General features: G+C 53.4%; 1 protein-coding gene across 1 annotated transcript; it reads right to left on the reverse strand.

Annotated features, from left to right (window-relative positions):
- Positions 1-3: 3 nt before the first annotated feature.
- ROBO3 (roundabout guidance receptor 3) lies at positions 4-15,669 on the reverse strand. Its single transcript, XM_040976692.1, is given in 28 exon segments — positions 4-63; positions 1,736-1,995; positions 2,417-2,578; positions 2,770-2,880; positions 3,016-3,167; positions 3,543-3,755; positions 3,880-4,021; positions 4,153-4,350; positions 4,636-4,766; positions 4,909-4,951; positions 5,047-5,070; positions 5,578-5,763; positions 5,931-6,102; positions 6,376-6,497; positions 6,593-6,818; positions 6,981-7,102; positions 7,534-7,700; positions 7,892-8,057; positions 8,363-8,444; positions 8,666-8,871; positions 9,181-9,352; positions 10,494-10,618; positions 10,857-10,984; positions 11,259-11,397; positions 11,492-11,612; positions 12,008-12,165; positions 12,410-12,736; positions 15,507-15,669. Coding segments are annotated over 28 exon segments (4,278 nt in total).
- Positions 15,670-26,365: the final 10,696 nt, after the last annotated feature.

The raw sequence follows: 26,365 nt of genomic DNA on the forward strand, positions 1-26,365 counted from the left end.
CAGTCACAGCGAGGAAGGCGCGGAATGCCAGTTGACATTCAGGGAGTGTCCCGCCTGTCGGTTCTGCAGTTGGAAGGAGAACCATCAAGTTTTAGCCTGAAAGTGGGAAAGGGAGGCAGAACTGCTGCACCTGGAAAACTTATCCTGAGAAGCCAACTCCTGTCAGCCGTCCCAGCTCCCCTTTCCTGAAGCCCAGGTCCAGATGCCTTCTTAGAATAGACCAGGCAGATAGATTTCAAAAGAGGATGAATGGCCTGTGTTGGTTGGCCACTGACCCACCCCCCATCTTGGACAAAATCACTGGGTGCAGAGTGGGCCTCCCAGCAGCACTCCCAGGAAGCTCCCTCACTTCACGGGAAACATACCTGTAATGGCTTGTGTACACTGAATGTTCACAGAACCTGCAATCTGGGCATGGGGTGGGGGTGGGGCTAGACAGCAAGGCAGGGGCCACAAGGAAGCAGCCCTGTGGAGGACTGATTCAGGAGCAGGCTGGGAAAGCAGTGTTTGATCCCCAAAGCCCAGCTCCACCTGGAGGCCACTTGGACTCTGGAGGCCAAGTAGGGGTGTTTGGGGAGGATGGCAGTGGGTACTTCCAAGAGCTATGATGCTACGCTCCAAGCTAGGCCAGTCAGGACGTTCACCCTCTCAGCTGGATGACTCCGGATACACATCCGCTCCTCTCAGTTTCCTTTTTTGTTTGGTGTTTTCCTTTATACTTCCTGGTAAAATTCCTTTCTGATAACATTCCAGGTCTGTTTGCCAGACTGAAGAGGGGGGAAAGACAACCATTTCCACAGAGGCAAGAGAGGTCAAGGTGGGGCTTAGAGTCTGGCATCTGTGCCTCGGGGCAGTCACAGAGCCCAGGGTGCATAAGTGACAAGGAAGCAAGCAAAGCAAGGTAGGCTCTGAGTATGTGGGCTGTGGGGAAGGAGAACTGGGGGCCATGCCAGCCAAGCCAATCACCTCTGGGCCCCATCTGGCCAGGAGAGGCCAGTGTGCCCACACCCTCTGTGTGCAGGCATGTTCTGCCTGCTTGCCTGGGGTCCTACCCATCACCTCCTCCCCCCTTTGGGTTTTTAAAAAGCATTAATGGGAAGAGCACGTTCCTCGACTGGAGAGCAGCCCTACTGTTCCACTAGCACGGCTCTCTGCCCCACCCAAGTTCAACAGGAAGCAAGTGGTACCAGTGTACACTGACATACAGTCTCCCTCCCCCTGTGTCCCACCCAGATCCAGACACATCAGGCTCAGGATGCCAGCCAGGCATTCTGTCTGATTTATTGTCGTCACAAACTGGTCTCCACCAAAGGGAGATGGAAAGGGAAGCGCCAACCCTTGGGCTTCTGAGCCACCTGTAGCCACTGAGGCCCTGGGCCCAGGCTTCAGTGAGCCGCAAGCGTCACTGCTGGCAGAGAAGACAGCCCTGTCCCAGCTCCTCTCGCCCCCATCCTGAAACGCAAGAGGCTCTCCCAGGCCCTGGCGTGCATATGGGATGTCCCATGTTCTCATTGCCGCATCCAGGGACATCATGGTTCCTAGAGGAGAGACAAAGGGTCTGTTTTCCAAAGGCCGGGCTCAGGGCAAACCAGGCCACACACAGGGTGGGAGGAGCCTATTCTCCAGCCCTGTTAAGGTCCTCAGCCCCTTTGCCCAACACTTCCCTAGGATTCCTTCCTTGCTCACCATTTACACACACCTCTTCTCAACACTCCTCCGAAAAAACGTTTCCCACCTTCTTGCTCCCAGCACCGCCCCCTAGTTCACTGCTCTCCTGGCCTGGGGTCTCCAGCACCCCCACCTCTCGGCGTTTCTGTCCCGGTCTTTGACTCTGTTGACTCTGGCTGCGGCTGCGGCTGCGGCTCCGGCCAGGGCCCCGGGATCCCCGAGAGCTGTTGGAACCCCGGGAAGAGGTGCTGCCAGCTGTGGAACAGGTGCTGGTACCTTGGCCCTGGGACAGGAAGCTCGGTCTGCTGTAGGGGAGCCAGGCCTCATCTGCAGCACAGGAGAGAAAGGGGGCTGGGCCCAGCCGGGGGTTGGACCATCACCCCTCGCCCATCAACTACCAACCCCAGCTCAGCAGAAGACTGAGCTCAGCAGAAGACTGAGGTGCCGGGCTTCGCCCCGAGGGCAGGGTTGGGGTGGGAAGAAGCAGACAGTACAGCACAGCACATGAACATAACCAGGGTTCACACACACGCACACACACAGAATTTCCAGGAAGAGAGCCTGGGGGCGAGCAGGGAACTCCACTGTGTCTCATCTAGGCTTCAGAGACATGGGTCTCTGATTGGACCAAATGTATGATCTGATGTTGAAATACACACGGACCTAAAGGAGGGTGAGGGGTGAGCTGGCCATTGTCTACGTTCCCAGCAGCTTTCAAGTTCCCTCTGCCTGTCCAAGTGCCCCTTACCATCCAGGTGAGGCCCCCGCTGTGCCACCAGGGGCACCACCTGTGCTGTTCTCCTCTCTCCACTGCGCTTCCGCTCCAGGGAGGATGTGCTATCCATTGCTCTCAGACCTAGGGCCCAGCTTGACTCCCCCTCTGGGGGCGGCAGGGGCGGTGGGGGCAGGTCTGGAGAGAAACACATCTTTAGCAAAATCTCCCACCCCTCCTGAGAGCAAGTTTTCCCTGGCACTGGGGAACTGGAGGAACAGCCCCAGTTCTGGGCTCATCTGCTCTCTCTCCTCCACTCACTCTTGATTGCTTGTCTGGTCCCCGGCCCCTTGTTGCGTCATGACCTCCCAGGTTCCCAACTCCCTCACCCCCAGGACTGTGCTCTCTCCTGTAGGGAAGAGCCTTGAACTTCTTCCGGATCCGGGCACGGGATCCTTGAATTGGGGGCGTTTTCTCCCCAGGCACCTGCCGGCTTCTCCCTGGAACAGCAGGAGATGGGAGACAAACAGGTAAAAACAAGGATCAGGAAGGGGTTCAAGAGTGGAGGCAGATCCAGCTTTGGAGCAGATGCAGGGAGGTGAGGAGCAGAGTGAGTGAAGAGCCTGCAGACTCACCTGGGGCACTGCTGGCTGTGCTCGGGGCAGGGCTGGGGCTGAGGTGGTGGGAGGCCATGGGGCCAGGTCCCAGGCCAGCAGGCCTCCCTTCATGGCTGCTCAGAGCGGGTTGGGATACGCTGAGAGGGGAACTGGGCCCCAGCGGCACCCTCCTGCAGCGACAGGAAGCCTTGATGCTTGCTCACACCACAGGAATTAAATACCTGCTGGGTCCTAGACTGTGCTAGAAACTCAGCCTATTATGCAGATGGACAGGAAGCCCATCCTCCCCGGCCCCACCCACCAGTCTCCCAAGCTGGAGGAGTTTGAGGAAGGTAGTGTTTGAAGGGCCATCTGGAGCCTTACAGTCTTGCTGCCAGAGGCTCATTCAGAAAGTGACAGGCCAGCTTCTGTGGTCAAATCACACCCTGACACAGCCCTAAGACCTGAGTCCCCCAGACTCCCCTCTGCATCCTTCATCCACCCATCGCCTCCTCAGAGATGAGGACCAAGGGTGTGTAATGAACAAGCCTCTGTGCACTGCCTACCTTGGCATCTGATGAAGGTGGGGAATGTCAGTGGGGGGCTGGGGCGGATCTGGAGGTGACGGGGTGAGGGTGGCTGTGGACTGTTCTCCGAAGGAGGGTGTGGGAGAGGGGGTTTCTCCTTGGGATGGAGCAACCAGGCACCCTTCACTGGCGCTGGGCTCAGCCAGGTGGCTTCTCTCGGGCATAGGTGGGCACCACTCTTCTGGCTCTGAGCTGAGGGCAAAGCACCAGGAGAGAAGGGATGGACCAAGTCACTTCCATTCCTTCCCCCTTCCCTTCCTCTGCCAGCATCTCTGGGCTGGTCCACTGTGTGGGTCACAGCTGCGGCAGGGAGCACCCTTACCCGTCCAGCCCCTCCTCAGGCTCCTCTGGGCAGCCCAGGTCACAGGAAGGGGGAGGTGGAGGCAGGGCTTCCGGCCAGTTCAGGGAGGGCACCTGCACTGGTCTTGGTAGAAGCTTCACTTTGCCTCCCCTGGCTCCTGGGGAACACAGGGTGGGGCACCCCATTAACAGACTGGAAAGGGCCAGGCCAGGTGCTGGAAACCAGCGTACAGCAATACTCTTTGGGGACACGTGGCTGGAACAGGGGTGTCAACAACGGGAGTCATACCACTGTCACCCTGACTCCATTCCGGGGGTGCATACTGGCTCCAGGTGCCTGGATCCCCTGAGGGGTGCTGGGGGAAGCCTCCGTGGAAGGTCTGTAACTCCTCCCCACCTGGGTCAATGGTACTGTAGACAGGCCCCTCGCCAGCAGTGGTGCCGGTGCCCCGAGCCGTCTGGGCCAGGTACAGGGAGATTCCTGCTTCTGGGGAGGAGAGAAACGAGGCCCAGGGGCAGAGGCAGGGAGCAGAGACAGAAAAATAGAGGACAACAGAGAATGGAGGGCAAGGGGACATCTTGCAGGATTAACTTCTTCCCCCACCCCAAACCAGGGGACAGGCAGGGTCTGAGATAGCTTCCCCCAACCCATATCTTCCCCAGAAGGCTGACTCCAAGACTGAGGCGCCCAGTCTCTCCCAGTCAGCGCCCAAAAGGTTAGGAGATGGAGGAGGTGGGACAGGTGTGTCCTGGGAGGATCCAGACTCCTCACCATTGTAGTATCTGTCGTCTGGGTCGGGGCAGCCGCCTCCCCGGGGTTCCTGGGCTGAGGGGCTTCGTGAAGGGTGAGGCCATGAGTCGGCCAGCCAAGGATAGGAAGCAGGCCCAAGTCCCACGGGTGGCCTGAGGGACAGCAGGTGGGCATTGGGGATGGAGAGTCTCAAGAGGCAAGGTTCCAGGTGGCATGGAAGCGGGAGGCGTGCCAGTCCTTGTGCTGTGCATGGAAGCAGGGCACTGAACCTCCCAAGCTCGCTGAGACAATTACCTGGAACTGGCTCCAGAGAGGCCCTCTGAGTGTGGGAAGGACACTGGAGAAGATGGGGTGCGGAGGGGAGACGCAGTAGTGAGCAAGAGAAGAGCCAGGAGGCAGCCCAGAGCCCCCTCTGGGGCAGGGAGGGCTTACCTGCCGGTGTGAAGGCAAAGGAGGCTTCCGGAAAGGAGCCCGTGGGAGAGGGAAGAGACGGAGGAGAGGACGGGTCAGGAACAGCCATCTGCTTGTCCAGGCCTCACCTCTGTCCCCCGTGCAACCCGGACCAAGTTCATCAGAATTTTCGGGCTATCAGCATTTTGCTGACACTCCCCAGTGCTACAGGTAGCGAAGACTGGAAACCACCGACTTCGGGAGATCTCCAGAGCCGCCCCCCACCCTGCAGGAAATGGGCTTTTCTGCTTTACTAAAGGTTGCAAAAACCTATCCTCTTAAAAAAAAAAAAAATCATTTATCTGAGAATTAAATCTCCCATCTATCGGCAGCCCTGAACTCCATGTGAGTCTCCCTTGTGGGTGCCAGGGACGCCAGCAGGGTGCCAAACGCCTGCGCTGTCACCCAGGCAGCTCAGGCGCGAATCTTCCCCGCCTGCTCGGATCGAGAGCCCAGCACGTCGTCCCTGTCCCGACGGCCCCTGTCCCGGCCCGCCGAGCCCCCGGCTCTCACCCGTGTAGTGACTGAGCTCTTTGCGCTGCTTCCGGCGCCGGTAGAGGGCGGCGCAGAGGCCGAGCAGCAGCGCCCCGCAGGCCGCGCCACCGCCCGCCAGAAAGGCCGGCTCCCGCAGCACCTTGGCCAGCCGTTCGGCCAGCCCCGGGCCCACCTCGAGCCCCGGCTCCAGTCCCGGCGGGGCCGCTGTGGGGGTCAGAGAGGTGAGGGGAGGAGGAGCCCCGAAATCCAGAAGCTGGAGAGCACAGTCCCAGGACCCTCCCCCCCTACCGCGGAAGGTACAGCTACCCTAGGACAACCCCCCCAACCCACTAAGTGTCCGGGGCAGCCCTCCCACGCCCACCTCCACTCACGCAGCTGCACCGACACAGGGGCGCTGGCGACGCCTACGCCGGCGCTGGTGGCCGCCGCGACCCGAGTCCGGTAGAGGAGCCCGGGCTGCAATCCTCGGAGCGTCGCCGAGCGCGCCCAGCCTGCGGCAGACCGGTTCAGGTGGAAGCGGCTGTCGTTGCCCAGGCACCAGATCTGAGGGAGGCCGAGATCCCGGGTTGAGAGAATCAGAGAAGGGTTTCTGAACCCAGAAGTTAAGAAAGCGCCAAACTGTAGTCTGCGCTTAGCCAGGCCTGGAGTCAGGCCTGTGGAACCTCCATCCAACTCACAAAGCCAAACCCTGCCTATAGGCTATCTCAGACAGGCTATCTCAGACTCTGCCTGTACCCCCAAATCCAAACCCTGGTTCCCTCCACCTCTGCCTGGGCCCTCCCAGACCCGCCCTTCCTCACCTCTACCACCCCATACCTGGTATTCTGTGATGACTCCATTTTGCTGGGAGGGGAGTGGAGGTTCCCAGGTCACAGTGACACTGCTGTTGCCATCACCCCCCAAGGCCACTGCCACTCCCTGGGGGGGACCGCTGGGGGCTGGGCCAGAGTGGAGCATGGTAGGAAAGACAGGCAGTCATTGGGAGCCACCTGCCCACTCCTCCCTCCCCCTGTCAGCTCTGTGCCCTCCTTACCCTCCTCAGGAATGCTCTTTGTCACAGAGGGACTCTCAGGGCCCAGCCCCTCCAGGCCTTGGGCTTGCACCTTGACCTGGATGTGGGAGCCTGGGGGCAGCCCTCTCAACACTGCACTTTGTTGGCTCGGGGACTGTAGGTCCAGCACGGTCCAGCTTCCCCCATCAGGATCTGCTACCCTCCAAGACACCCGGAACCCTTGTACCAGCTGGACTGGGCCATCCACCTAGGAAAGACGAGATGTACTGGAGAGGGAGGCTGGGACCTCACAGGGCCTCCAGGCTCAGCCCCTCCTTCCCCAAACACTCACCTTTTACTCTCCCACTCTCAGCATTGGCGGTCCCCATGCTGCCCACCATTGCCCCACCCTTAACTGGGCCACACTCACAGTCCAAGACACTTGCAGGGTCCGCGGCTCGAGAACTACAGGTTCCCGCATGTGCACAGCCACTTCAGCCAGCCCCTGCTGACCTCCCCAGGGGTCCTCCCCTGGCTCTGATGGGCTGCTATCTGTTGACCGAAGAGTTCACTCAGCAGAGGCTACCAGGGCCAGGCAGAGACTGAGAGCATGTGTGGGTTCCATCTGTGCCCTGCCCCCACAGACTACCACCTTGTACAGGGCATACTGCCAGAATCAAGAGGGCACTAGCTGCTCAGGGGAAGTTCCCAGAGGTGGGCTGAGGGGAGGGGGTGAGGATCCAGCTAACATAGGAGTCCTTTGTGCACCCTGTCATGATCTTGGCTCCTCAGTTCCTTGATTATTCCAAGGAGTTTTCTCTGTCTCTGCCTCCATCCCCACCTTATTCTCCCTCCTGTTCCTGGCCACCAGTACAGGCCTAGCAGGGGAGAACTTTAGGAACACCCATGCAGCCATGGCTTGGGAGAGGAGAGCCCTGTGGTGTTCCAGGTCATACTTGATGGCCCAGGAACGCTGTCCTCACCTTGGGTGCGCACTGGCTCAGAGACAGGGCTGGGATCGCTGAGGCCCCAGGCCCCCACGGCTCGCACCAGAAACAGGTAGATGGTATTGGGCTTCAAGCCTCCGACTGTGTGCGTCTCCAGCTGCACACCGTCTGCCACTGTCCGCCATGTGCTGCCAGCTGCTTGGCTGCCAGAAAGAAGAGCCGTGATGTCTACTCCAGAAATCCCCAATCTTTCTACTGTGTTTCACCCATTCTCCACCCCGCCCCCCGCACCTTGGGGAGAGAGGACTGGAGTGCCTCCCAGCAACAGCAAAGACCCTCAAAATATAGGGTCCCTTCTGATCCTGCAGGGTTGCATTTGAAACTTTCTTCATACCTGAAGGCCTCTATCATGTAAGAGGTGGCTGCAGCCCCAGCCTGCTGGCTGTGCTTCCATGTCAGGGTGATGCTGTTCTTGGTGATCCCAGTGACCACTGGCTGTGAGGGAGGTCCCGGAGGAATACTGGGTTCTACAGGGGGATCCGGGGACACTCCCCAGTCTTCTGCAGTGGGAGACCATCTTTAAGTAGGAAGATAGGGAAATAATGCCCCCCTACTCCAGGATAACCTGCCTGTTTCTCAGTGGAGCTTTGCTGGTGCTGATGTTCCAAGGGGCACATGGTACATACTAACCTCTACTTGCATGTGCCTCCCAAGGACAGCACTTCTGTTCCTCCTCATCCCCACCACCAGGGTCATGGCATTAGGAAGAGAGAATTAGTCCTGGGGCTTGGGAAAGCATTCACTACCTTTGAAACAGGATTGAAGGGACATGCTGGCAGGACAAAAGGTCAAAGAAAAAACTCACCTCGCTTCCTAAGCCAGCCACTCCATGTGGCCTCCCCTATGGAGCTCTTGGCCACACAACTGTAGAAACCCGTGTCCATCTCCTGCAGGAGAGGGTAGGCACGGGCACAATGGGAGTGGAACAAGGCAGGATGAGGGGTTAGAGAAGGTGGCAGAAGACAGGGAAGACGTGGGCACATTTCTGGTGGTCCGAAAGAGTAGAGGAGTAGAAACGGGGTTGGAAGCCCAGCGGGGTACTTACTGGAGTTGGGAATGGGAACTAGATAGCTAGATTCCATTACTGGGGTCTATGAGTAACACTCACCTGCAAGCTGGCAATGTACAAAGTGCCATTGGCCAAAAGGTTGAGCTGGAGGTCGTCTCTCTGCAGCCACTGCCCATCCTTCTTCCACTGGACACTGGGCTGAGGGCTCCCAGTCACTCTGCATGGCAGCCACACAGAAGTGCCAAGTGCCAGTGTCTGGTTGGCTGGTCCTTGAAGGATGATGGGAGGCAGCCTGCCCAGGGAGGCTGAGAGAAGAAGAACTGAGCATCTCAGAGGAGGGGCAGAGAGTTGGGCAACCAGCCCTTGTTCTCATTCTGTTCTTTCAGACCCTTTCCAACCCCCAACCCAGCCATCAGAGAGGGCTTTGATAATCATCTTTCATCTCTGCTTGGGACCAAGTAGCTCTCGGTGGCTTCTGCTGGTGCATCACAAACTTCAAGGACTTTCTTAGGAAGAGTCCTTGCACCCCTTGCCTCACATTCATGTTGAATAGAATCCAAGAAAAGCAGCTGTCTGTAGGCCCTGGGCCTAGCGTTCCCTCCATGGGCATGTACCTCCTTTAATCTGCAGGAGGGCCTTGGCCACAGTGCTGCCAGCCACACTGACAGCCTGGCACACGTAATAACCAGCATCGCCACTCTGTACTTCAGTGATGTTGAGCTGGCCTCCTGGAGAGACAGAGAAGCGCCCCCTTGGCTGAAGTGACTGGCTGGGGAAGAGCAGGACCTGGGACAGAGTGAGGAACCCAAGTGGACAATGAGCAGGGAGCTGGGCAGCCGATTTCCATTCCTAGATTCCCCAGAATCTAGAGAACTCCTCCAGTTCTATTTCACTCTCTGCAATCAGTGATGTGTCCTTGGGCAAATCAGTTAAAGTTACTCACACAGAGGGAATTTATTAGAAGGTTTTGGGGTCTATTTCCCAGCTATCCAAATTCTACTTGGAAGGCTAGCTGGGGGAATTAAATGAAGCAATCGTGTGAAAGTTTTCAAATACCTTATTTCCAAGTATTAACTGCTACACATTCGTCTTCCTTCTTGCTTTAACCTTTTAGATTAGATAGGCATGGTAGGGACACAGGTTGGGGTCTCAGGATAAACAGCTCCCCTGCTGAGCACCTGTTTCCTATTTCTGTGGCTGCTACCATCACTAGGTTTGCTCATGTGAGAACCCAGTTAAAATGCAGCAGTCCCAGGTGCTGGAGAGGATGTTGGGAAATTGTGGCTGTGTGCATGAATGGAGAGATGGACTGCCAGATTTCCCAGTGGGCTTGGGGAAGGATACTGCTCAGACTGTTATACTGATCCTGTTTCTTAGTAGCATAATTCCCAGCCTTCCGTTAGAAGGAGTTACTTGTATCCTAACTTTAGTAAATACACATCTGGTTGTGCATTGTGGAATTTGCTTGTTAGGTTAACAGGGGATGATGAGAGCTCCTCCTGGTAGAAGTCCCTTGGTTGCTGTTGCTATAAGGAAAACAGCAAGTGCTTTCTACTCTTTAGAGTCTTTGGTTCAACACTTGGTTTCCAGAGCAGACTCTCATGTCTCAATGCCAAGGCCCAAGGGTACAGTGGAAAAGGGGGCCCAAAGGGGGGTCTGAACAGCCTTACTCCAAACAGAAAGATTCCCCAAGGAATTGATCGTCCATGACTGTTCCCTTACACTTCAACATGTTATTATCACGGATTAAAAAGTGTCCGATATACTTTAGTTCTTTAGTATTTGTTTTCTTAGTTAATCCCCCAGAATGACCTGCAAAGGTTTTGGGAGGTACCAGAAGTAAACAGAAGTCTCACAGAGAAGTTTGCAGACTATATGAGGTGCCCAAGATTCAGAGGAAAAGCAGGGAAGGGGAGAAGACACCCACCTGACTCCCCTCCTTCTGCCAGAAGACAGCAGGTGGGGGGTTTCCTCTGGTCTCACACTGAAAAGTCACGTTGTCTCCAAGAGCCACCCTCTGATCCTGGGGCTGGGTCACCAACTGGGGTGGGACTAGAAGGGGAAAGTCAGATACAGGAACATAGACTCAGTGGTGCCAAGAAGGGACACTGAGAGGACGGGATGGAGAGCCACAAGCCTGGCTTCCTGGGAGCAGACACCGTTCTCACACTCATGCCATTTTAGCTTTCTCTTCTGTCTTGGATGACTCACCCACATTTCCTGTCCTGTCTTCTATTCCACCCTCTCCCATCCGGGTCCTCCCTCCTATCACTCCAGGGGGTGCCCTCACCGTGAACACTGAGGGAGCCGGAAGCTTCCACTCGGCCCACGCTGTTCTCCGCCACACAGGTGTAAGTACCCTCATCCTCAGCACTCGTGCGCCCGATCCAAAGGCTGGAGTCACTCCGGATCTCATACCTGCCCCACTCCCCATGTCCAGGCTGGGTTGGCCACAGCTACAAGCCCCTTTTCTACCCTCCCCAAGACAGCAGCAGGGACTAGGGTGCACGCGGGCAAGACAGAACTCAACACAAATGGGGTGGGGAGGGATAGGCGCCCCGCCCCCGCCCCCTCCCAGGCCCTGGGAAATAGATCTCTCCGTGTCTTACGTGAGAAGGCGACCACCTTAGCACCTTCCCATTTGCTACTGTAGAATGGGCTCTTGAGCTGGTGGCAGGAGGTGGGTTCTCACCTGCCTGTGGGCAGTTCCCCATCCTCCTTGCGCCAGCGGAGGTGAGGCTGGGGGTCCCCCTGCACCTCACATAGGAAAGTCACGGGGGCATCAGCCAGAACCACCTGATTCACTGGTCTGCGCAGGAATGAGGGACGCTCTAGGGAAGGTGAGTGAGTAAACGGTTTGGCGGCCACCAGACTACTTATTTTGCGGGTGACCCCCTCCCCAAACCCCAACACTCCCTTACCTACCCAGTACCACAAGTTCAGCAGCCCCGCTCTCACGCTCTCCTGCCATGTTGGAGGCCACACACACATACATCCCCGCATCGCTCTTGAGTGTATGTGACATCATTAGCTTCCCTCCGCGGATCTGCAGAGTAATAAGGACGACCCTAGTTCTTAGTAGCTACAGGTGTGTACGCATTTGAAACACTTCAAGTTCGTGGATAAGGTGGACTATGGAAGAACGAGGCATAGATTTCAAACTTGCTTGTGCTGAAGTAAACTTACCTCTTAAGTACGTGCCTCTACTTAAATGTGTGTGGGTAAAGTCCATCTCCTGACAGCCAGTAAAGCTGACCCATATCTCAGATAAGGAACCTCTCACATATCTAACCCCCAGCTCTCCCGCCAGCTCCAGCTTGTCCTCTGGATCCCTCACTGCAGAGCTGACTGACTCTGGTCATCTCACCAGCACGCACTGGCCCCTGCGCCTCCAGCCCTTCTTCCTCTGAGAGGCTCCCTAGCCTGGGACCAGCTCCTCACCGTGATTCTGCCCTCCTCCTCTCTAAGTCTTGTGCCGTCCCTCTTCCAGGTCACAGAAGGCTCCGGGTGGCCGCGAGGAGGGACGCATTCCATTACCGCTGGCTCCCCGATGGCCACCACCACGTTTCCGGGAGACTGTCTGAAATCGTCGCGGAGGACTGCGGGAACACACAGGATTTGGGGAGACACAACGCAAGCAAAAGGTTGTCTTGGAGAGGCGTGAACCACCTTTCCCGGATGAGGGAAGCACGTCTCTGACGAGCCTTACTTCCTTCGCTGGGCCGGGCACTGGCATGTGGCATTGGAGAACAACGGACTGAAGGTTCAGGGGTTCTGGCTGCCCGGTTTCCTTCCAGCCTCCCACAGGCTTTGGAAGCAGTCAGCTGCCAACGGGACTCTCACCTGCCACTTCCAGAGAGGCGTTTCTGCTGGCCGCTGCCCCCAGGTAATTGCGCGCCACGCAGGTGTACACGCCCTCGTCGGGCCGCGCGCGGCGTCCGTGCACGATGCGCGGGAAGAAGAGGGCACCGCTGGGCAGCAGCAAGCGGTGCGCGCGCGGGTCCTCGCGCGCTGTGGCTACTCGCGCCCCGTTCTTGTACCACTCGATATGGGGGCGCGGGCGGCCCTCGGCGCGACAGGGTAGCGTAGCCGGCTCGCCGCGGGACACCAGCAGATCCGGAGGCTGCTCCACAATGCGCGGCATGGCGTCCTCCGGGTCCAACCTTGTTCCTGTAAGCAAGGAGGGTGCAGCGCGTTGGCACTGGGTAACCAGAGGGAGAAGCTTGAGCTGCAGTCCGCGGCGGTCTGGTCTCCGACGCTAAGTCTGCTGGACCGTGCTGCGCACCTGCCCAGCGGTCCCTTCCCTGTGTCCGGCTGCAGGCTCCAGCACCTATTTGTCCAGACAGTAACTCCTAAGCTGGCTGTGGGGGCTGCTTTCCACCCCTGCGCCCTCCTCTCCTGCTAGGTGTGTGTGGGGAGAGAGGTGGCTAGCAGGCTAGATCGCCCGCACCCCGTTTGTAGGTACGTGGTTCTCAGTGAACAACGCCTGAACAACCCCGAACTATGCACCATAGCCCGGAACCTGATTCTTCAGCTCCACCTGGTTCTGGGCGAGTGAAAGGAGGAACGTGGGCGTCTTATGAAGCGAAGATGTGGGTGACAGGGCTGGACCCCAGAGTGCTTCCGACGGACACTGTAGCCCACTCTCTCAGATTCTGGGGTTCTGGCGACCTCAAGTGGTCACAGATCTGTCGCTAATGTTGCTTCTCCTGGGAGGTGAGTGGCTTTCAGAGGATAATTCTCAGAACTGTCGTGACCAATTGGTTAAAAAACATACTGGAGGGGCTGTTGCTGTGGCATAGCACATAGAGTCCCAACTGCCTTATTGATATCTCATAGGGTACCAGCTTGAGTCCTGGATGCTCTACATCCAATCCAGCTCTGTGCTAACGCGTCTGAGAAAGCAGCAGAGGATGGACCAAGTACTTGGGCTCCTGCACCCATGTGGGAAACTCGGAGGAAGCTCTTGGCTCTTGGCCTCAGGCTGGCCCAGCATAAGCTGTTCTGGCCTTTTGGAGAGTGAACCAGCAGTTGGAAGTGCTCGCTCTGCCTTTCTCAACTCTTTCAAATAAATTAATAGAGTTGTATTGGGAAAGTGATGCTGAACCTCCTTCGTTAGTCCGTATATTGGCTTCCCCCCTCCTCCGCCCTTCCCTCTTGGCCTACAGACTGGTACTATCCTCTGCGGCCAATGGGGTGGGGGTGCTCAGGTGCCCCATCCGAAACAGAGTCACCCCCGGCGGACCGTAGGGGTCGCTGAGGCCCCGCGCCTCGGGGGTCCCCCAGGGCCGGCTCCGCCCCCTTCCCAAAGCCCCTGGGACCCAAGGATTCCAGCCCGGGGGTGGAGTTGGGTCTGGTTTTCCAGCCCCGCCTCTAGGGAGCTCTGCTGTTAGACAAAGCTGGACCGGGTCGCGGCGGACTGGCGCTGGTCCTAGGCAGGGCTTATTTAACGGGTTAGGGACGGGAAGATGGAGTTCTCTCCCGCGTGAGGGAGGGGTGAGCTCAGTCGCCTGCCTTCCACGTGGAACTCTTGGCGACTCGCCCGCCTCTGCTGCTCTGTCCCCTTCTGGTCCCCATCTGGGCACACCCCTGCGGCTGCTAGCAGGGCCAGGAATATGTGGCTGTCCGACGTGGGGCCAGGCGCGTTGTTTCTTTGAGGCTTGGGGTTCACCGGAGCCCAGTGCCACCTGGTGCAGTGGAAGCGGACTAAGCACCTTCACGAGGTTTGCACGCCGCCTCTGTGCTTATCCGAGTACCCTCCACGTTCTCCTACCTACAGACTTACTAGTTTGTCCCGCTGAAACTGGAGGCTGGTAAGGATGGGACCACCCTCCAACTTTGCACGGCGGGCCGAGGCGGACTCAGCGGTGGGTGGAGGAGATGTCAGCGAACAGGGCCGTGTGCTTAGGTCCCGACCCCACCCAGGGGATCTGCGAGGGTCACCAGATCCCAGAATCCCAAGTACACACACACCCTCCCGCCTTTCCGACCTCCCCACTCCTTGCAGGTAGGTACAGGCCACCGTAATTCCTGTAGACGCAGCTGCGAGCGCCCGATCCCTGGAATTTCTTCTCTGTCATTCCCAGTCTCAAGAGACATTTCCGCAGCAGCATAATGAATAGCTAATGGCTATGCTAATGGGACTCTGGGGCTCCTCCCCCAGCACCTGGAAGTATCTTCCCACCCCCACGCACACACACTGTCGGCCCCCCCTTTTTTTTTTTTTTTGCCTCTCCATTCTCCAGCCCGGCGCTCACCACCCGACTCCAGCCGGTCTCGGCGTGGGGAGGCGCGCGGCCGAGCCAGAGCTTCGTCCCCCGGCCCGCGGCCGCCCACTCGCGACGGCCTCCCCGCGGCGCTCGGGGAGAGCGCGCTGTCTTAGTCATTTATTAATCACCGTAATTAGTGGTAACGAGCTCGCCGCCGGCGCTGCCCGCTCGCCGCAGCTCTGCCGGGGTGGGCCGGCTGAGTCTCACCGCTGGGAGAGACACTTCAAAGTTTCCTGAAAATGATCCCCGCCCCTGGCCCGGTCCCCAGCCCTCCAGTGCAAACGTGGTCAGCCCTTAGGGCTTCCTCGCCCTCCTAAGTGAGTTCTTCGAAAACCTGGGGTCCCGAAGTCAGAGGCGCAGGCCGGCCCGCCCCCCGCACATCCTCCCTCCTCCCCGCGTCAGCCCTGCAGGGAGGCTGAGTAGGGAGGTCTTTCACCCAGAGTGGGCGTCAGGGGCGGTGGGCAACCCGAATGAAGGACGCGACAGCCTCTCCTCCAAAGCCTCTGCCCTTCCGCTCGAAACACCAAGCAGGGAGGCGTCTTGAGTTCCGGCCCTCGAGTCCTGTAACCCTTCTGCCTTTTCCCCTCCTTCGCAGCCGCCCTCTCCTCCTCACCCCATCCCCGGACCCCAAGTCTCACCACCAGCCTCCCGTGACCCGGGCAAGGCCTCACCGTTGAGAGGGGGGTCGCCCGAAGGCAGCAGGCTGTGGTTGAGGGTCACCTGCGAGGAGTTGAAGCCGCCCAAGAGCAGCTCGCTGGAGTTGGAGACGTCGGCGGACAGTGAGTCCGCGAACAAGTTCATCTGCAGTAGCGCTTTGAGCAGGTAGCGCAGCATGACGCGGACCGGCCGGGACCGGGGCGGGGGGCTCGGGGCCCAGCCTCTGGGTCTGAGACCCGCGGGCCGGGAGCCGGAAGCCCCTCCACAGCCTCTGCGCGCTGCTGCAGCCACGGTGCCGCTGTCCTGCCGGCGCACTCGGGACCGGCCAGTGCCTCCGCGCGCCCTCCTTCTTCCCGCGTGTCCTTCTCTCCACCCCGCAGTGCCGGAGTCCCCTGGGAGCTGGGCGAATGGAAGGCAGGTGCCACGCCGATCACAGCGTAATTAAGGGATTAATCCGTTCCCTCCACCCTCCACCCCTACCCCGACGGCCACTGGCAGGGCAGGAGACGCGAGTCTCATCGCGCGCCAAGTGGAGTCCCCGCCCCGCGACCCGCGTCCAGCGCTGGACGCAGCAAGCCAACTTCCCTGCTTTCTCAAAGCACCCAAGACACGAGACGTCCGACCCTGCGCTCTTGCCCAAAATTGGAAAGCCCCTTTAGCTCCCAAAGCAACCCCTGGCTTCCATTAGATCCCAAGACTCAGAGTTTGGGAAGCTCTGGAGGCGGGGATGGTTTGGAGCAGAATCGGGAGTGAGAAGAGAATTGTACAGCTGGTTCCTCTCTCTTGCCCTAGTAGCGGAGTCTGCAGCTGGGAGATGGCCACTACCTGGCAATGAGCCCCAAGTGTCCTAATCCAGGAGTTCCTGCAGGAAGATCCGAACAGGGTAGGCTCAGGGACGCCCAGGCAGCACGACACGCATTTATTTGCATACTTTTGCATTACTTTGTGCTGACATGTTTTATTAAATAGTTTTACATTTCGTGGAGACTGACGGATTCTAGGACAAAGCAATGCTGTTTCTGAAAAGGCAGGTGCAAGAAGTAAAAAACGAGCTGGAAGCAAAATTCCTGCAAATCTCAATTTAATAAGGATCATCTTTCCAGGGGGAAAGGACACGACCCCTTTCCCTCCCAGCAAGTTTTCTTAGGGTTCTTTCTACCTGAAGGTAGCCCAGTCCCCACTGTCACAAATACACGGGAACACTTTCCTAGGTAAGAGCTGGCCTTAAAGATGTCAGGAGAAGAGAAAAGTGCTCCCATCTTGGGTAGGATGCTGCTGCTGATTGACAGGCTCCAGATGTGACAACCTTTGTGAGTGAGTGCTGCTGACCTAGGAGAGGCTGGTAAAGTTAGCTGGTCCCGATTATTAAGATGGGGGTGGGTGGGTCACAGGGTCCTGACCCACAAGAAAACACAGTGAAGAACTGGAGTACTTCACGCAGGGTCAGTAAGGGAACCAGAGCCCTGTCAAGAGGTGGGAGACACCCTAGCCACCTTGCTCCATCCACACTCCTGGAGGTGGCGCTTCCAACTCAACAGCACTTAGGTACCTTCACCTCAGCTCCAGGCCAGCCAGACACACAAAGGGATGGGCAGAAGTACTCCACCCCCACCCCCACCCCGCAGCATCCTAGGAGCTGTCCTTTCAGCACCTTTTAAATCCAAGCAGAGCTGGAAATCTGGACACGTTGGGGTGGGTGGGAGGGAACTAGTGGCACGTGTTACCAGGATACCAAGAGCTAATGTGACTTCTGTGCCTGCCTCCAGGACTAGGTTGCCCTCAGGTAAGAGAGAGGTAACTGATGTGTTTCCTTGCCAGAAATCTCTGTCTCTCATGGCCAACCTAGAAGCGAGCTCCAGTCCTTGGTTTGCCAGTCATAGGATGTTGCCTCATGTATCTCTGCCTGCATCTGTTCAGGAGGAGCTGGGATACTTGGCCTGCTAGGACCCTTCAGATGCAGACTCTGGCACTCTGCGCCTGACCTTAGTCACCTGGGTCCCAGCACACAAGAGGTCCAACCAGGCCAAAAATCTGGCATCCTGGCATGGGAGCCTGCTCTGTGGCAGAGAGGCTGTAGTCCCTCCCACCAGGAACATCTTGCCCCATCCTAATCCCCTGACTTGCTCCAGGCAGGCCTCTCAGCAAACACAGGCCTGCCAGTGTCTGGGGGCTTGTCACCCTGTTAGCGGATTTGTTTCCGGAGATGGCACAGCTAATTGGCCCTTTATGTGGGGATCAGGGTGTATTTGCTCAGGGTTCCCTGAGCGGAGGCAGCAGCTTGGCCCCTGGGCAAGGCAATTCCGAATCTCTGGCATCTGGATCTGGAGACTGGACAAACAGCAGAGCTGTTCTCCTGACCAGGACCCTGCCAGCCTGAATCAATCTCCTGCACCTACACCTCACCTCTTCTGACACTTGTTTCTCTCCTCACTCTTCTTGTTTCTTTCTGTCCAGTCCTTTGTAGTACTTTTATGTGTTTCTAGAATACCTTTTAAAAAAAAATATTACTGGAGCCAGGTGCAGTAGCCTAGTGGCTAAAGTCCTCACTTTACATGCACTGGGATTCCATATGGGTGCTGGTTTTAATCCCAGCCACCCGGCTTCTAATCCAACTCCCTGCTTGTGGCCTGGGAAAGCAGTGGAGAATGGCACAAAGCCTTGGGACCTTGCACGCATGTGGCAGACATGGAAGAAGCTCCTGGCTCCTGACTTTGGATCTGCCCAGCTCTAGTCGTTACAGTCATTTAGAGAGTGAATCAGTGGATGGAAGATTTCTGTCCACTGGTTCATTCCCCAAGTAGCCACAATGGCTGGTGCTGAGCTAATCTGAAGCCAGGAGATAGGAGCTTCCTCCATGTCTCCCACATGGGTGCAGAGCCCTAAGGCTTTGGACCATCCTGTACCTCTTCCCCAGCCACAGGCAGGGAGCTAGATGGGAAATGGAGCAGCTGGGACATGAACTGGCAGCCATATGGAATCCCAGCACATGCAAGGCAAAGATTTAGCCACTAGGCTACTGCACTTGGCCCAAAATAAAATAAACCTCTTAAAAATATTATTTATATTGAATTTATATAAAGGCAGAGAGACAAAGAGAGAGAAAGCTTCCATCTATTGATATCTTCTCCCAAATGCCCACAACAATCAGGGCTGAGTCAGACTTAAATCCAGGAGCCCAGAATTTGGTCTGCCTCTATATGGGGACAGGGATCCTACCACTTGTATTGTCATAAAAATTATAAAAATTTCTTTTAAAAAATTAAGTGCAATCAAATCTATGAAAACATACATAAGCACCAAAGAAACACAGACAGTAACACCCCAGTGATTTAAATTGATTATTTAACTAATTAGTTATATTGGAAAGTCAAATATACAGAGAGGAGGAGAGACAGGGAGCTTCCTTCCACTGATTCACTCCCAAAATGGCTGCAATGGCCAAAGCTGAGCTGATCCAAAGTCAGGAGCCAGGAACTTCTTCCAGGTCTTTTGGGTCTCCCACGCAGGTGCAGGGGCCCAAGGCTTTGGGCCATTGTCCACTGCTTTTCCAGACCACAAGCAGGAAGCTGGATGAGAAATGGGGCAGCAGGGACATGAACCAGTACCCATACGGAATCCCCACACATGCCAAGGTGAGGACTTTAGTCATTAGGTTACGGTGCCAGCCCCCACCCCAGTGATTTAAAGCAGAAACTTCACATACTCATATGCATTTAATAAGACAAGCATTCTTCTATGAGAGTAGATCAAAAGAGGCATGGAAATAGCCATTTTAATTAAAAAACTGCAGCATCCTCTGTAGGATATAGGGGATTTGAAGATGTTAGTTGGTCTCTTCTTCTGCCAATCTGATCCTAAACTAGCAAAGAGAGGAGAGAAAGGTGGAGAGAGGAGGAATATTGAGACATAATGAAATAAAAAACAGAGTTGATTTCTGCCAGGAGTTATAGAAAAGAGGTACTATACAAAGAGCTTACATTGAGTTTGGAGAGATGCAGGGGTTAGATTTAGAAACCACAACCAGAATGATAGAAAGAGCTGGAGGTTTTTGTAGGTTCCAGTCAGCAACATGATTGCAGCAGACATGTGTTGGAGAGCAGGGCACAGGAGTCTTGCTTTTGCAGTACTGAGATGGAACTCTCTCATGGAGATGGGGCATACCCTGAACACTAACCATCTGGGTGTAGAATCAACCAGAGTTTAAATTCTGGATCCTTCACTGATTAAGTAATTTTGTATCAGTGTGCTAGCCACTATGTGTCCAAGTCTCCAAGTAAAGTACAAATAAAAATTATACCCAATTTTTAGCTTTTTAGGAGAATTAAATGAGTGAATTCATGGGAGATGCTTCAAGCAATCCTGGCTGTCATAAATTTGCAATAAATATTAAATGGCTCATGTCTTCATTAATATTAAATGAGCATCTGCTACAAGCCACACATGATATTACACACCAGGGATGTGAAAATAAATGCTACAGTTCTTACTCTTAGGAGGAACTTTGAGTTAATGAGGAAAGTAGGCATTTAAGCAAATAATCCAGACACTGCATGTGAAGTTACACAGGACACCTAACCAAGTGATCGGGAGAACCGTACAGCCTAAGAGAGTTCCTCAACAGATAAGTGACTAAATATGAATTACCAGATGGTGGAAAATAGAGGGCCCACAGTATTTCAGGAAGAAAAAATAGCAAGAACCAAGGCATGGACACACAAAGAGTACCACACGGTCAAAGACATAAGGCAGTTTGGTCATATAGTCATGGGGGTGGTGAATAACAGAGAAGATCTTGCAAAAAAAAAAAAAAGATAGCTCTCAGGCTATGGTGACACTTGCACACCACCCACGTGGGGTCTTTCCTATAGGAAGAAGGGAGACATTGTAATCTTCAGGTAAGTGAACAGTGTGTTTAGATCTGAGCCTCCAGACAAGCATGCAGCTTAGCATTTGGTGCTTGGAAGGTGCTTGCCATATAGACTGACCAATGAACAGAAACTCCCAATAGCATCTGTGTAGGGTCTCCCTGGGAGACAGAAAGCAGAGTCAGGAGGCCCTACGATTCTCAAGGTGGAAGACTGTGAGATGGAAGTAGTGTCCATGGAGATGCACAGGAGGTTTGGAGTTGATGAAATACCTCTCAGAACTCACCGAAGCAGCATGCTCTGTTTAGGGGTCAGGGACTAACGGGTAGAGGGAGAAGTTAGGAAGACTCCAAAAGATCCTGCTTACAATACACTCGGAATAAACAGAAAAACAGAGGTTCCAGATCTAAAGGATGACTGTTTCCTAAATATCGAGGAATATAAAATCATGTACCATACTGTCGGACTTGAGGGATGATGTAAGCACACTTCCTGTTCAGAGTACTGTCCGAACCATTCTCCCTTTTTCTCCCACAAAGAAATCCCCATCTTTGAGTGTAACGTCACAAGGCTGTGCCACCCACCACCTCCGTACCACCCATGATCACATCTCAGAGTCGCGATGCTGCAGATTTTAACTCCTGGTATGCTGTCACTCTTACCAAATCCCCCGCTCCAAGGCTTGATTGCTTTAATATTCATTGAGATAACTAGTACAGCTCTTGTGTTAGTTGGAGTGCCCAGTGTTTTCAAAGGCCCATGTGTTAATGACTTGGTTCTGGGATAGGCATTTGGGGTAACTGCCACATGCTGTGTCCTGGATTGAAGTGCCTGGGTTCAAACGGCTTCCTTCTTGTCCCAATTTCCTGTTAATGAGCATTCTGGAAGGAGCAAGTGATACTTCTTGGGAGATGTATATTGACTTCCTAGAGATTAACTCCAGCCTGTCCCACTTCCATCTTTTGCGGACACCTGAGCAAACCATTGGATAGGAGACTAATGTTTTTTAATTTGAATTTTTTATCCGAGAGAGTTATGGAGAGAAGGAGAGACAAAAAGATCTTCTATCCACTGGTTCATTCCTAAGTGGTTGCAAAGGCCAGAACTGATCCAACCCAAATCTAGGAACCAGGATCCTCTTCCACATTTCCCGCATGGGTGTAGGGTCCAAGATTTTGGGCCATCCTCCACTGCTTTCCCAGGCCTAAACAGAAAGCTGGTGGGAAGTGGAGCAGCAAGGACACAAACCAGCACCATGTGGAATCCCAGCACTTGGAGGTAGAGGATTAGCACTGGGCCCTGGCTAGGAGGCTTTCTGTGTTTCTCACTGCCTCTATGCTTTTCAAATAAATGAACAATAATAAATTTGAAATGGTTTTGTCCCTAAGGTGGGACTGCTGGTAGGAAGTGGAACCTAAGGTCTAGTCTTTAGATCACTGGGAGTGTCCTGTTGCAAACTAGTTCCCACTTGAAGGGTGCTATAAAAGAGTTTGAATCTGAGCCTGGCATCATAGCCTAGTGGCTAAAGTCCTCACTTTACACACACCAGGATCTCATATCCTGGCTGCTCCACTTCCCATTCAGCTCCCAGATTATGGCCTGGGAAAGCAATAGAGGATGGCCCAGAGCCTTGGGACCCTGCAGCTGCATGGGAGAACCAGAGGAGGCTCCTGGCTTTGCATCAGGTCAGCTCTGGCCATTGTGACCACTTGGGAAGTGATCAGTGGACGGAAGATGTTTCTCTCTGTATCACCTTCTCTGTGTAATCTGATATTTGAATAAAAAAATAAATCTTTTTAAAAGGAAGAGAGTTTGAATTGTCTGTTTCCTGACTTGCCAAATGATAGATCGTCTACATGCATGCCACCAATGCCAACCACTGCCCTCAAAAGAGGCCAAACCCATGAGACTACCCAACCTCAGAGCCGAACCTCCAAAACTGTGAGATAAGTAAGTATTTTCTCTTCCTTAAGTTCTATGCCTAAACGGCTGGGTCTCCTGCACAGGTGCAGAAACCCAAGGCTCTGGGCTATCCTCCACTGCTTTCCCATGCCATAAGCTAGATCAGAAATGGAGCCACCAGGACACGAACTGGTATCCATATGGGATGTTGGTGCTTGCAGTTAGAGCTTTAGATAGTTGAGCCACATTCTGCTTGCTATTTCATGGAGAATAGAGAAGAAATCAGAAGTGAAGTCACATGAGCTTTCACTGTCACATCTTATTACCCCCTTGTGTCTGCATGTATACACCCCACCTTTTGAATCACTGGAGTCACAGTTTAGGCAAGGGCTACAGGTGCCCTGGGCCCCATCCTGTCTCCTCATAACGGACATTGCTCTAGCGACCTTGCCCTTGCCTCTGTATCTTGCTTCTCCTTTCAATGCTGTGACTCTAGTCAGCACATAAGCACGAGGCTGATTCTCCCAGATTTCCTCTTATCTCTCTGGTCCTTTTGTTCATATTCTTTATTCTTTCTCCTCAATTTCCTAAATCTTAAATGTCAGGGACCAGTCTCCAGTCTCTGTCCTTTCTTTCTTTCTTCCCCCCCCTTTTGCTATCTTCCTTGATTTTCTTATATGGATATGTGGTATTGTGTACAATTTATATGATGAGGCTTTTCAAATTTATACCTCTGACCTAGATAGCACCTCTGAACTTCTGACAAGTTTATCTAATTAGCTGTGTGATGACATCATTGTGCCTTCTAACAGACATCTCACACATCAAACTCTCCCAAACCAAGTACCTGCTATTACCCATTGAATCTATAATGTCTTCAGAATTCCCCATTTCAGTAACAGTTTGTCAGCTCTGTTTTTAATATGTATCCAGGATTCAGATACTTACCCTCTCTATGGCTCCACCCTTATCTTAACCACCATGTATTTCAGTTACCTGTGTTTTGTAAATGCTTTCCAACTGGTTTCCCAGCTTCCATCCTTGCTCCGTCTTCAGTCTACCTCAGCACAGCAGTCAGAAATCCTATTAAGTGTGAGTCATATTATGTTACTCACATGTTCAAATGTCTCCAGTGACTCCAGTCTCAGAGAAAGCTGAAGTTCTTTATTTGGCAACACCCTATGTAATCTGCCTTCTGGATGTTTCTCTCCCCACTTTCTCTCTGCTTGCCACCCACGCAGACCTCCCATCTTTCCCTCCAGTTTTCTTGTTAAGCCACTGACTCAGGGTCTTGCATTTGCCACTCCTGCATCTAGAATCTTTCTTAAGGTAGCCCCATTGTGCATCACCTCACTTCCTGAATATTTTACCCAAAGGCCTTTCCTGGGAACCACAGTTAAATATTAGCTTCTCCCACCACTATCAAGCACCTTTCTTGTCTATCATCTCCTTTGAATATGAGCTACATGGAGGCAGGAGTCTGGTCTATTTTTATAATCAGTGTATCCCCAGTAGCTAGAGTCCATGATCACTAAATGTAATTTAGTGAGTACATATTTTGTCCTTGAAAATAATCAATATTGTAAGAATGTCAAATCTCTGAAATTGACCCTTCAATTCAACAGAAGTACATAAAAATATAAAAAAAAATTTTCCCAAAGCTTAAAAGATGTATACTTAAGGGTCTCTAAAAAGTAAATTCCAGAGTAGCCAGAGAAAGTCCAAATATCAAGAGTAATTAAAGGAAACTATTAGGTGGTGAAATATATTACAGAGCTGTACTAATTGACCAATCAAGTACTGTCATGGGAATTAACACACAGACAACTAACAGAACAGAAACTCCTGCTCACAAAGGAAATTAGCATATGACAATGGAGACAGACATGAACAGCTACTGACCTCTTTATGTGGAAAAATTATTTTTAACATCAACAATGTAATTGTAAAATATTAAGCCCTAGAATTATTAGAAGAAAGTCAGGATTTTTTTTCCCACAATCTTGTTATGACAAAGGTTTTTCTAAGCAAGAAATACAGGCAAAACATATAATGGACTTCTCTGATACCTTTAATTCTGTTTTCAACTACCTGGCAAATATTTCAAAATCACAAGTACAATGAGAAATGGAAAGACTGTAGCGTATGCATGAAGGACAAATAGTAAAATTTTCACAAAACACAGGAGAGAAAATCTTGGAAAACTATGTAACTGGCTAATAACTGTATGAAAATATGCTCAGATTCACTATGAATTAAATATATGTATATTATTTGAGCTGTTAATTAATTATACATGTTTATTAAGATAATTATAAATATATATTTGGTCATGATGAACAAAGGAGGATACTCTTACACTGTTGAGTAACTTTTTATTGTGGCAACATTTTGGAGGACAATTTGGTAATATCTGTGAGAATTTTAAATATACATGCTTTGGGCCTAGTGTGGTAGCTGAGCAGCTAAAGGTCTCACCTTGCATGCACTGGCATCCCATATGGGTGCTGATTCTTTTTTTTTTTTTTCAACTGCCGATAATGTTGTATTTTTTTCCATTTTTTAAATTATATTTTGACAATCTTTACATAGTTAATTAGGGTAAAAAGGTTCAAGGGCTATAGGAAAGTGGGTGAGACTATTATTTTTCCCATATTGTTTCCTTCATGTTTAAAGGGGGGTATTAAGGGAGAAGGCCCCACCCCCCCCAAGTTCCCACCTTCCTCAGGTCCCGGATGTAGGGTATGCTCTGAGGTTCTTGCTCAGGTGGTTTGATATTTCAACAGTTATGAATTGCTGCCAATCTTGCCACTCCAAGCTCTATGAGGTCTTTGAAGAATCCACTGGTTGATATAGTCCATCATAGAATCTCTGTTTGTCCCGTATTTCGCTGCTAAGATACAGCTGAGATGGTTGGTTGACCTGTTCTGTCTTCTCTGGTTTCTTGGTTTGGGTTCTGAATCCAGCATTTTGATTGGGGGGATCTCTAAAAAACTTTGTCTGAGGTGTTCTCAAACCAGATTCTTGTATGTGCTAGCAAGTACAGGGCCCGGCACAGTCCATCACCCTGATCAGCTGGTGTTTGCAATTGCTGGATTGGTTCTGTTTTCACTCCCGACTTCCACTGGAATCAATGGGTGTTGCAGTCCAGCCTAGTTCTGCCCAGCACATACTCGGCCCTCGCATAAACCAGTGGGAGCTGCAGCCTAGTTGGAGCGACCCACAATAACCGCCACCAGGCCCGCCCCCCTACCCCCTTAGCCCCCAGTGCCAGCTTCTGCCAGCTGATGCTGTGGCTAAGCCCAAACAACCCTCACCCACTCTAATTTTGTTTGCACCAGTAGGAATAATCAGCCCAGCCTGGCTTTTCCCTGATCTAGTCCACATGAGGCACACAGGTGTTGTAGCCCTGCCTAGACTGATCTGCCCCCATCCCAGCCCAGGCTCTCCTGCAGGAGTAGCTGTCCAGCAAAGGAACCTTCCCTTATTCCCCTGCTGGCTCTGCTCCCTCCCTTCCTTGTTCTCACGCTTGCTGGTTGGGCGCTGCAGTCACATTTGGTACAGGCATCCTCACCTTGGCAGTCCATATTGTGCACTAGTCTTTGTTGTGCACGAACCTGGCTCAACCCACACTTTTCTGGTGCTTGGATTTGCCAGTGGATGACGTGGACAGATTCAGCCTGGTCTTCCCCATGCTAAATGTATGCCAGTGGGTAACTTTACATGGCCTGTTCTGGGCTGTTTCCTATCCATGTTTCTTGTGCTTACCTGCCAGGTCTGTGTCCTGCCAGAGGAGTTGCCCAGGCTCCTCCATGGGTGCTGGTTCTAATTCCAGCAGCCTAGTTTCCCTTCCAGCTCCCTGCGTCTGGCCTGGAAAAGCAGTCGAGGACGGCCCAAACCATTGGGACCCTGCACCTGCGTGGGAGACCTGGAGGAAACTCCTGGCTCCTGGCTTCGGATTGGCTCAGCTCCAGCCGTTGAGGCCACTTGGGGAGTGAAACTTCGGATGGATGATCTTCCTCTCTGTCTCTCCTCTCTGTATATCTGCCTTTCCAATAAAAATAAATAAATATTTAAAAAGAATGAAAGAAAATATTTCTTGCAGA

Source organism: Ochotona curzoniae, unplaced genomic scaffold (genome assembly GCF_017591425.1).
Source record: "Ochotona curzoniae isolate NIBS_2020 unplaced genomic scaffold, NIBS_Ocur_1.0 contig_2723, whole genome shotgun sequence".
Lineage (NCBI taxonomy): Eukaryota > Metazoa > Chordata > Mammalia > Lagomorpha > Ochotonidae > Ochotona > Ochotona curzoniae.